General features: G+C 35.8%; 1 protein-coding gene across 1 annotated transcript; it reads right to left on the reverse strand.

The window, feature by feature from the left end:
- Window positions 1-1,729: 1,729 nt before the first annotated feature.
- On the reverse strand, window positions 1,730-2,959 carry LOC149237735 (F-box/kelch-repeat protein At3g24760-like). The gene has a single exon (XM_089369374.1). The coding sequence runs from the start codon at window positions 2,957-2,959 to the stop codon at window positions 1,730-1,732; it is 1,230 nt and encodes a 409-aa protein (XP_089225500.1).
- Between the last annotated feature and the right edge of the window lie 9,953 nt (window positions 2,960-12,912).

A 12,912-nucleotide genomic window follows, 5' to 3' on the forward strand; every position in this document is an offset into this window, starting at 1 on the left:
TTAAGTTTCTAAATAAAATTCACAGTCTTTACTTATTCTTATGGAATATTCTTGATAATTTCCAGACTAAAACCGAGCCTATCTACCGCATAACAAAGTTATCTTTGTTTCAATCGATTTAGTAGACACTAATAATCTTTCCCACTAAGGACTCAATGCTTAATAATTGGACATATTTATTCATGCGTACAAGTAGTTTCCATAGCATGGAATCGATCATAAAAATTATGAATGTACTATGACTAGCCTTTTCAAAAGACCATTGTAATATTACTCTCTAGCATTAGCTAACTATAGATTTGTGTACTTTCAATAATAGTCATAAAAATTATGTCTCTACTCAACTTAGTTAGAATTATACATGTATTTGATATTCCTATACCTTACATATTGAAATAGTATTGGATCAATGGATAATATCCATAACCCTTCTACATTTAAGAAAACATAAAATAATAGTATATATCTCCTACAAGCATCATCTAAGAAGCATTTTTCATTTATGTTTGTATGTGTCTCCTAGTATATACTAGTAAATAAATTCTACTAGCCTACTTTCAGATATTATATGAGTTAATTAATATATATACTTTCAATCCATTCCATGAAAGCATAAACACAATCATAGTTTATTTTACCGGAAAATATTTTCTGAGAAAACTATGGGAGAGAGCACGTTCCTCCCAACAAACGAGTTTCTCACCAACAACTCCCCCGAGCTCAGACTTCGTTTCCCCTGGAAAAATAACCCCTTGCTATATTCCTTTAGTGGTATTTAATGTTTTTCTTCTCAACATATTTTTCTAACATCATCCTTCTTTTAAGGTTTGCATCCTTTTGCTTTACCCAAGTTTTTTTTTTTTTCTTTTTAATTAGGGAAAAAAGGCTTCCTTTTTCCTCTTAAGAGCGTCTTTTCTCTCATGTTGTGCTTTTCTTAAACTTTTTACACAACTTAGGGTTTCTCTCTAGCTAAGTTTATTTCCCACTCAGCGTAATATTTCTCTCCAATTATGCCATTTCCCTTAGTGACAACATTCTCCTAGGATCTTTGGGAGAAAGATTTGGCAAGGTCCACAATATGTTAATCACTTAACAATTTATGAGAATAACAAGAAGTCCATATTACTCATGTGCTCTTTCCCGTAACATTTCCCAACATAAAACATTTATTCATTATAAAATTATTTATATAATTAGTCAACTTAAATCTAGACCCACAACTATCTAATTCAAATAACATTTAGAGATAACCTTAAAATAATCATATCTAAAAAAACCCCAAAAATAGTAAATTACTTTTTGAATTTATATATACTTTAGTTTAATATTAATTAAAAACATTACGAGATATATATATATATATATATATATTGTTTTTTATATTTATATATATATTAATTTTAATATTAATTAAAACATATGCATTATGTTGTTAATAATTTTTTTTTTACCCAAATTGTAAAAAAATAAAATCCTCCCCATTTATGTAAAGCATATGGAATGTAATACAGCTAACCAATAAAAACATAGAATTAAAAACAAAATTATTTCAAAACACACTTTGTAAATGTGACAATATCCATTCTAACCAAATATGAATTTACACATGTTCCTTGGCTTTGACGACGGACATGAACAAGTTGTCCATCTCACATCGTCTTATTGTTTTCAAAATAAAAATTAAAAACACTTAAAAGTAAACTAACACCCTTCCGCGTGGATGCCCCACCTACAGCGAAATTTGATTGAGAGTGACGGTTGAACACACAAACTTGAACCTGCCACTGTAATTACAATTATTTGTGTTAACAAATATTCCACCGTTGTCATTTGGCAACATCCTCCACACTTGTTGTCCCGCACGATCACCTACATCACAAACACACACATAATCTCTCCGATCACTGTAAATGTATATCACATCTCCCATGCCCTTGCATTTCACTCTAACCTCCCCGCATTCCTCCTCCTCTTTTCCAGTGACCAAATTAAACATGTGCGATGGCATCCGATCCATCTCTGTGCACTCAACATTGGCGGCCTCATTGTTTACAATATTATTGAAGTTCCACAGTCTGAAACTCAACCCACCATCGTCTCGCCTCAATCCACCCACAACCAAATCCTTCTTGGAGCTGCTCGACACTAGGACCAATCCGCCCTCCTCATCCACAAAAGAAGATGAAGGAGGAGGCGGCGTGAGCTTCCCCACAAATCCCCAGCGCTTCCTTTGCAAATCAAAATAACAGCAATCTCCGCTATATTTTTCCAGCAGGTAAATTCTGTCATCCAAAACAGCAGAGGCGATCCATGTGGAGGAGACGCCCCTTTTGAATTGGTATGGCAGCGGATCCAACGACTCCCACACACGTGAATTCAAATCGAGCATCTCCGCGCATAATGGATCGATTTCATCTCCTTCAAAGTCAGAGACTCCTCCAATAACAAAGATATGATTATGGGTGGGACCTCCCAGGTAGCAGAGCAGGGGATGTTGATGCCTCCAACAGCTCATGGGAGGGCTCTCCTCCCATCTACTTTTTGGATTTAGAAAACTCAATTTGTAGTTAATACGGCGCCCTGCGAGGTAGAATAAAATCCCATACCCTTCCTCAACATTCACCATAACACTGCAAGGCTCTTCTAATTTCTTGGAATCGATTAATGAAGGCAGACTCATATGATTCCACCTCCAGGCCAGCGGATCGAATCCTATTACTCGATTTTTGGCAGAGCAGAGGTTTTTTGATTGCCCCAGAACAAATAGCCAGGGCTTGGATGTGTTAATGGAATACGAGAGTGCGCGTAGCAAATGGCTGGAAACGATGAAGGAGTGCCATTCCTTGCAAACCAGGGCTGCATTCAAAAGGTCTGTAACGGGAAGAGAAGCAAGAATTAACTCGATCACCTCATCCGGTAGCTCCGAAATACAGAGTGACGATCCCTCAATATTAGCCATCGAAATTTCACTTGGCCTCTGTTAACTCGAAGAGGGTATTGGATTAATACAAGGCGATATGGAGGGAACCCAGCAGAGATGGAGTTTTTCCATTTCGTTGGATGGATAATGCTTCTCTGCCTCTCCGACTGGCAATGAAGGGAATTAGTCAGCGTGAATAGGTATAAACATGCGTACCCACGGAACCTGCCCTGAAAATGGATGGATCCAAATAAAAAAGAGTTGAATTCCATGATTTTAGACCAACTTATTCAATCCGTGTCAACACGGTATGGCATAATCTACGGAGTCCCTACCTAAGACGAAGTCAGAGAGGGTAAGCTCATTCCATGTCACCGCCATCAAGACAATGGTTCGCAAGCAAACGAGCTAGGGCTCCGATAGTTCAACCCGACCACAACCTTTATGTCAATTAAACCATAATTTAGGGACACTCGTGAATCCCACCATCGCCTTTTTGAAGTTTATTTAAGTAAAAATTTTCGGTAGAAATTATAGAAGTGTTTCAAACCAACAAGTGTAGTTCATTATCAAGACCAAAAATTTATTTCACAATTTTTTTAAAGCTGATTTAAAATAAGTCAATAAAAGAATCACATACTCCCAAAGCGGATTCAAGAATATTCCAATTGAGTGGATAATAACATCTTCACATTTTCATATACTCCATAAATATTTTAAGACTGCCTCAAAGTTTTCATATACTCTATATATATTTTAAGATTGCCTCATGTGTTGACATAAAATAATTTAATTTGGAAGTTATAATTTAATAATACATCAAATTGATATATGAGATTCTCATTAATTGACGTGATGTTTAGATTATAGAGGTTTATACACTTTACAACCTCACAACATGTTATTAGTTTTTGTCTTCTTGCATGGGATTATAGTAATTAGAATTGGTGGCAAAGCAATAATTCGTGTTAGGAGTTAGTAACTTCTCAACCTTTTCTCTACTATACTCTTTGCTGACTATATGCTAATTTATTTCATAGTCTTATTTGGCCTCTTCCTAAAGCCGAGAGCCTGAAAGCATATATTATTTTAGGTTTTTGACATTCATATTTCGGAGTTGTAAACTAATGCTAGTATTAGTCTACAAGTATAAAATGCTAGCTCCCGGGTATTGTCTATGCGGGAATCGGTACCTCCTTCCTGTTGTGATCGATAAGCTTTTTCTTGGCATTTATTAGTCCCTGAAGTTGCCACCTGTGAATACATGTTGCTACAGTGTCTGTTGTGGCGTCAACTAAATAGAAGCTGGCGAGAATGGAGGATCACAGTTGTGTAGCTGGCGAGAATAGAGGATCACAGTTGTGTAGCTGGCGAGAACAAGAGGATCATAATTGTGTTCTTCCAGATGTGCGATGGAGGAAAACCAAGGGAGTAGCTCGAATTGAGTGGATATACTAAATCATTTGTTGAACATGCTAGGATGTGCAAAACCCCTCCACATTAGCATGACTACTTTGTTGCCTTTATTCCTCTTACTACTTGGTCTCAGTCTCGATATATAATTTGGTCTTGATGCAAATATATACTTTTTTCCCATCAAGTTATGTTCTCAAATCATGCTTGGATCAATGGTCGAATAAAGCATTTTAGCTAACCCCCTAACACTACCACCTAGTATGTTGCTGATGTTGGATGATCTAGAACTGTTGCTTTATATGCAGTGTAAACAAATTCAACCGGTGAAACCACTGTTTTTACCTCTATCCCCATTTCTTATTATGGGTAAGTTTAGTCAGCTATCCCTGCTAATGGATACGTTCCATATATGGAGTTCAAAGTGTTGGTTACTCTTTTCGTACTTTTGTGCATGAATTAACTGCGCTTAGCTGGGTTTCTATAAAAAAGAAAGGAGGCGAACCGATATAGTTAAAGGGGTTTCCTGGGCGTGTTCTTTAGTTGGTTTTTATTCCATCATTCAAGCTATGTTTCAGGGCAGACAAAAACATCCACCTAATACAATACAAGCTAAGGAACACTAGTAAGATCAATACATACCTTCCCATCAAAACTGGCTTCATACCGAGTAGTTCAATATCCACATCTAAAAGGTTTGTTCCTTTCAATGTCTCCTGAAATGAGTCTCTACTAAATAAGCGTGTCTCTCCTTCTATGGATGGTGGGTACATTAGGTAAACTGCCTTTGCTTATGAGATGGTGGTGGAGATTATGACTCTGCCTCAGTGTTATGAAACGAGCTCACAAAAAGATAGGAAAGAAAGATCAACACCTTATAATTCAGTCGCTTCGAGGGGGGAACCTCCTTTACATTACACAAATGAACAAATCTTGGATGATACAAATGATTAAACCTCCTTTCTATATATAGGAGTCTAAGGGGCCACAATTTAATCAAAGTCAACATAACAATAATAATATAAGGGCACAACAATAACAATACTGGGCTTCTATGGGGTACAATAATAACAATACAGGGACAATAGGGGCACAACAATAACAATAAGGGCTACAATGACAATAGTAATGGGGGAATCACTAGTTTTATAGGGACCTAACATGCCCCTCTCCTTCAAAAAAGTGTTGTCCTCAATGCTTGAGTAGTTCTGGATGCTTTTGTATAAAATTCTCATCCTCCCATGTGGAATCTTCAACGGGTAAGTTCTTCCACTTAACAAGATACTCCGAAATTGATCTATTTTGCAATTGTCAAGTTCTTGTTTCTGTGACTTCTTTAGGTTCCAATATGATTTTTCCTTCCTCGTCAAGTTCTGGCAATATTGTTTTAATTGGGAGCTTGTCACCAATATCCTTCTTTAAGCATGAAACATGGAAAACTAGGTGCACTCAAGAAGCTGCAAAAAGCTCCAATTTGTATGCCATAGTATTAATCTTTTGCAACACATTGTACAGACCATAATACTTTGGTGATAATTTATTATCCTTCTTAGCTTGCTTGAGGGACATTTGTTTATATGGTTGTAGTCATAAGTTATCCTTTAAGAGTTGGATAACTTGTTGTTGATGCTCGATGTGATCTTCCACTGCTTGAACCTTATAATTTTCTCTTAAATATGACGTGATGGACAGTGGGTGATATCCATAAAGTGCCATAAATGGGGTCATTTTTTATGCACTATGGAAGGAAGTGTTATACCACCATTTAGCCAAAGGAAACCATTTGATCCATTGTGTCTATTTATCAGATACAAAGAAACGAATATATCCTTCCAAACATTTGTTTACTATCTCAGTTTTCCCATCAGATTGAGGATGATAAGATGAACTATGACCTAACTGAGTACCAAGACAAGAAAATAATTCTACCCAAATTTCGAGTGAAAATGGGATCTTTGTTGCTTACAATAATCTTTGGGTTTCCATGTAACTTTTGAATTGTTTCAATAAATGAAGTAGAAACTATACTGCTTTAAATGGATGAAATAATGCACAAAAGCGTGCATACTTGGTAAGTCTGTCAACTACCACCATGATGACACTCTTTCCTTCGGACTCGGCTAAACCTGTGATGAAATCTATTGAAACCTTCTCCCAGCATTGACTTGGAATGGATAAAGGTTTTAATAGACTAGGGTTCTTAATTGTTTCAACTTTATTTTGTTGGCAAACCAAACATTCCGCCACAAACTTTTGAATATCAGATTTAAGGCCATCCCAAAAAAACTCCTTAACCCGGTGGTATGTTTTTAAAAATCTTGAGTGCTCTCCTAAGGGAGAAGTGTGCAATTCCATAAGAATATTTTGTTTGAGTTGGGAATTCTGACATAGATATAAGCAATCCTTGTACCATAACGAATCATTTTTCCAGTTAAATGTATTAGATGTACTGGGATCTTGTTGTATCTTTTGAATGAATGCCCACACTTCTTTGTCATTCTTCCATTCATCCTTTTCTTTGTTTATCCAATCTGGTTGGGTAATAGCAATGACACAAAGAAATGCTTCCACATCCTCATCCTTTCTTGAGAGTGCATCTGCCACAACATTTTGCTTCCCTTTTTTTTATATGATTTCAAAGTCATAAACCAACATCTTTGTGACCCATTTTTGTTTGTCTTCTGTAGATAATCTTTGTTCTAAAAAGTATTTAAGAGTATCATGATCCATTTTTACTTTGAAGTGTCTTCCCATTAGGTAGGGTCATCATTTCCTAAGTGCATGTAGTATTGCCAACATTTCCTTCTCATAAATAGCTTTGTGTAAATACTTTCCCTTGATTGGACGACTTTCGAAAGCAATGGGTCTTTCTTCTTGCATTAAAACAACACCAATTCCATTTCCTGAGGTATCACATTCCACAATAAAGGTTTTTGTGAAGTCCGACGTAGCTAAGACCAGTGCTTGGAACATTGCCTCTTTAAGATGTTTAAAGGCCTTCGTTGCTTCTCGAGTCCATAAAAATGCATTTTTCTTCAATAATGTTGTTAGAGGTGTTGCTATTCTCCCATAATTTTTAATAGACTTGCGATAATACCCTATCAACCCAAGAAATCCTCGAAGATGCTTTATGGATGTGTGGATTTTCCATTCCTTAATGGCTTTAATTTTGCTAGGGTCTACCTTAACACCTTCATGAGATACAATATGACTCAGATATTCCACCTCTTGTACTCCAAAGAAACATTTGGAGCCTTTTGCATATATTTGTTTCTCCTCCAATAGTTTGAGCACCCTATCAACTTGTTGAATATGATCCTTCCAAGACTTGCTATATATTAGTATATCATCAAAAAATACTAACACAAATTTTCTAAGGGTTTAAAAATTGAATTCATCAGACTTTGAAATGTAGAAGGTGCATTGGTAAGGCCAAAAGGCATGACTAAAAATTCATAATGACCCTCATGAGTTCTAAATGTTGTTTTCGGAATGTCTTCAATCTTCACTCTGATTTGATGATATCCTAAATGAAGATCTAACTTGGTGAAGTAAATTGATCCATGCAATTCATCTTATAGTTCATCAATGACAGGAATGGGAAATTTATCTTTAATAGTGAGATTGTTGAGCTCCCTATAATCTAGACACATGCACTATGATCCATCCTTCTTGCGCACCAATACTACTGGAGTAGAGAAAGAACTTTGACTAGGTTGAGTTATACTAGCCTCTATCATTTTTGCAACCATACGTTGAATTTCACTCTTTTGGGCATAGGGATATCTATAAGGCCTGATGTTTGGAGGAACACTTTCTTGAATCAAATGAATAACATGATCATGATCACAAATAGGTGGGAGATCTTTGGGAGTCTTTAATACCTTGGAATGATTATCCAATACTTTTTTGAAATCTCTAGAAATAGATGATTTTGATGTGGGAACATCTAGTGAACATAATTGTGCAATTACGCCTCATTGATCTTTCTTTAGAAGCTTTGTCATTCCATTAGAGCTGATTATCTTTATTGATTTCCCTCTAGTACCTCTTAATTCAACTTCCTTTCCTTCCAAAAAAAAATTCATGGAAAGTTCTTGAAAATTAAAAGCTATTGTACCCAAGGATTGTAACCATTGGAATCCTAGTACAACGTCAACACCACCCATTGGAATGGAAAGCATTGGGCTATTCAATACATATTCTCCCATTGATATCTTGATATTATGGCACTTTCCAGAGCAATTTATGGTTCCTCCACTTACAACCATCACTTGAAACTCCGGTGCTGGATATATGAAGAAATTCAATTCCTTGGCTATCTTACAATGAACAAAATTATGGGTACTGCCCGAATCAATCAACACTATTACCTTTTTCTTCTTGATAGTTTGAGGAGTGGTAATTCCGGCCAATGCATTACAGGATATGGTCGGATTCATTTCTTCTTTCTCTAGGGTTTTTTCTTGGTGTATATCCTCTTCTTTTAACGTTTCTTGTTGCTTTTCTTCCTCCTCTTCACAATATATGTAAAATAATTTCTTCTCAGCACATTTATGACCTTTAGTGTATTTTCTATCACAACTATAACAAAGCCCTTTTGCTCTTTTTTCTTCCAATTGTTGGGGTGTCGACCTTGTGGGTTGTGGAAGGCTAGGGTAAGTAACACTTCCATCTTTATAGTTGTGAGTGGTAGGCTTCCTTGTTGGCATAATTTTGCTTTGCATTTTTCTTGCCAACCTGAATGCCTTCTCCAATGAGTCAGGTTCCCAAAGGTGAACCTCATGTTGGATGTTAACCTTTAAAGTCCCTATGAACACATCAATCCTATGCTCCTCTAGAATATCTCTTACCCTTATATTCAATTTTTGGAAGTCCTCAATGTGCTTCATCATTGAACCCTTTTGTTTGAGGTTTATCAATTGGCTAAAAAAAGTGTTTCTTTTTGTATCCTCATAATGTGCTATCATTTCTTCCATAAAAATTTTCCAAGTGACAATTTGTTTATGAGAGCAAAGCCATTGATACCATACAAATTGATTTTGTTCCAAATATAAAGTTGTAATGCGTACCTTTTGTGTGTTTTGCACATTATGGAGATAGAAATATTGCTCCATCTGTAGTATCCATGTTACGTGATCCTTGCCATTAAACTTCCTCATATCAATCTTTGGAACATGGTGGGTATTCAATCCAACATTAGAGTCTATGAAATCATGATTAACATTTCTTTTGTTCTCATCATGAGTTTCCTTTACTACCCTTTCACCATTAGTAAGCATTTCTTGTAGCAACTTATTCAAATCTATCTTCAAATCTTCCATCTTAGCATCCATGCCATTCATATTAGCTTCCATGCCATCCATCTTAGCTTCCACACCATCCATCTTAACTTGCACGCCATTCATATTAGCTTCCACGCCATTCATCTTAGCTTCGGTTACCTTTTGTGAGAGTGAAATTTGTTGCACTTGGTCTTGTAATTTTGATATATCATGTTGCATTTCTTCCTCTTCTTCATGAGTCATGCTAGAGCTTTCATGTTTCTTACTAGGTATTTCCATTTTCTTTATTTGGGGAATCAATTAATGATAATTATGCTTCACTATGCCCTTTGAACTTAAACCTATTTTTTCAACCCAAACTTATGAATTTTTTTGAAAAGACTACACACATTTTTTTGCTTTGTAGAAGCTTGATATTGTATCTGTTGTATCTCTGTAATTACGGATCTCCAAGGTTTGAAATTTCTCCCTATAGTAGCTCTCTGAGTCCTCTTTCCAATGGCACCAGTCTAATCAAAATTGGATTTTCCAAGAAATATTTATTCCCAATATCCCAAGATATCCTGATTATATAATTTTTTAGTAGAGCCAAATTGTACGACGTGCCATGTGTCACTGTTTCGACCTTCGGATATGAAAGAGATACATTGAAAACTACAGCCTTTCCTATTTTTGTAACTTCTTGTAAAATTTCAATCTAATTCTCATAGAGAAAGTTATGACGATTTTCCCAAGGTCACCTGTTTGGAAAGTAATTCGGGAGTCTGCAAAATCCCTAACTTCCTCAGATCATATCTCAGAAAATATGGTGAGACAAAATCTGAAATTCAGACCCGAGATTAAAAACGACTTCGACTAAAATGGGTTTTTTTTAGCTTCTGAAACGTCACAAAAAAATGTTATAGTGAAAATGCCACGATGACCTTTTTGGAGCAGCGAAACCCTAGAATCCAAAGCTCTGATACCAAAAGTTATGAAACCAACTCACAAAAAGATAGAAAATAAAGATCGGTGCCTTATAATTCAGCCTCTTTGAGGGGGAAACCTCCTTTACATTACACAAATGAACAAATCTTGGATGATACGAATGACAAAACCTCCTTTCTATATATAGGAGTCTAAGGGGTCGCAATATAATCAAAGCCAACATAACATTAATAATATAAGGGCACAACAATAACAATAGTGGGCTTCTATGAGGCACAATAATAATAATCTGGGGACAATAGGGGCACAACAATAATAATAAAGGCCACAATAACAATAGTAATGGGGGAATCACTAGTATTATAGGGACCTAACACTTAGCCACGGGGTCATTGACTGCTTTGGGGTCATAAACAAGGTTTTTATCCCAAAAGGGTTTTGGTGATTATGTTTCTCTTACTCGATCAATGAGGTAAACTACTACTTACCAGTAACCAGATAAGCATCATCTATCAAGCTAACCTAGATAGTCAAATTTACTTGTGATTAGGTAATTCACTGGTTATTATTTGTCAATTGTTAGAATTCATGGTAAAAACCTTTCAAGATATCTTCTAGTTGAAGTTGAGTAGTTCTTAGGTTTCTTTTGTGACTAGTGATACTTTTTGTGACAACTATTGAACAAGAAAAATATATTGTTTATTCCCATATTCAATGAGTGGGGGAGAGGAGATGTTCCATGATTTTCTCTGAGAACCTGTATTCACCATGCATAAATAGTTTATGCATATTGTACTATGAATACAGTTTAAAAATTATCATGTAACTTGAAACAAAATATTTGAACATCATTGTAAGAGAGATTACAGAGTGTAGATTGTCAAACAATTAACCCCTTTTCAATGGCTCTATTGGTCTCTACATGAGTGGTCTCATACACATGAAGATCTCTTTGGTACATGTTCATGTCAATTGCTGCTAAGTTCTCCAACTTAAAAAAATCAGAAGTTGAACAACACAAGAACTTAATTAATGACATTAAAGGGGATCCTTTTCATTGTAACAAACAATTCCATTTTAGAATGAAGTCTATTTTGCACATGCCCTGTCTATGTATGTCCATTTTGTTAGTCTTTGGTCTTGTTTCTTTGAACTTTCTCTACATTCATATTTCATTGGATGATAGATTCTTATATGATTTCTTCATTCTTCTTCAGTGAGTCAAGAATTCACCATCAGCACTTGGCCCTTTCTAGAGTTCACAAGGAAGATTTTAGAAAATTCCAGTTTCATAATATAACTTGCATTTTTCTTTTGGGTAGTGAAGAAACATAACTTTCATTGAAACTGAATTTAAGGAAAAGAGCTTAAGAAGAAAAATATGGTAAACTACAATAAATAAGACCCTATGAAATTATAAAAAACACGGATATGTTGCAATGCCAAGAAACGATTATAGACAAGGCTAAATATTAAAAAATATAGCTTACAAAGATGAAGCATAGAGGCGTTCACTCTAGATTAATTCTATTGGAGTATCTATTTATATTTAGAATTCCAGTCGAGTGAAATTTTTAATGTCCGGTTGATGAGTCAGTAGGTGTAAATTTTCTACAAAGTTCCCTACCTTTGCATGCTCACAAACGAGAGAAGCCCTTTGCATCTAAATTTGGCTTACTAGCATACCTAATGTTGGGGATCTAAACAATGTCCTCTGATTTATTTCTACATTAGCAGTAGCTATATTTGGAGGAAGTTCCAAATCCTCCATGTCCCATCCTCCATCATCATCCTCTCCATCTCTAGCTTCTTGATCATCCAACACTGTAGCTTCACCATTTTCCCCTTCAATGTTTTCTATATCTATGTCTTCCTCTTCATTATAAGCTGTAGAAGTGGAATTCTCTAAACCACCCTAAAAAATACCTTTGGCAACCCTCAGGAAAGACCAATCATCACCATGCAGAATAGGGTAGAAGGCATTAGAATTGATGATTTTTTCCCTGGAGGTAAAATTTGAATATTTCCACCCAAATTAGCCACAAGCATGTCAACAATGTTTGCAAGACCATGAAATGATGCAGTGGCATAAGCAAGGTGAAAGTGACCATACTCCTCTAAAATCTTGATTCTCTCTCGAATATCACCCAAATATAGTGCATTATGAAATTGGCCCATGACATTGTTGTCATTTCAGCAATCCTCAACATCTTTGACAATTTGTCTAAGTTACCAGTTATGAGATGTAGAAAAGAAAGCCTCTCAAAATTCTTTGTCCTTTGATAGGCATACTCTACAATGCCAACATTACCTTGTCTAAGGGCCTCCACTCCTAGCCTGTACCAGTGATCCTTCTCATCAATTTCC

This window comes from Pinus tabuliformis, chromosome 8 (assembly GCF_031772625.1).
Source record: "Pinus tabuliformis cultivar Carrire ecotype Pingquan chromosome 8, CPIR1, whole genome shotgun sequence".
Taxonomy (NCBI): domain Eukaryota; kingdom Viridiplantae; phylum Streptophyta; class Pinopsida; order Pinales; family Pinaceae; genus Pinus; species Pinus tabuliformis.

Bases quoted from the DNA above. Each gene is read 5' to 3' on its own strand.
- LOC149237735 (XM_089369374.1), bottom strand. From the start codon at position 2,959: ATGGCTAATATTGAGGGATCGTCACTCTGTATTTCGGAGCTACCGGAT.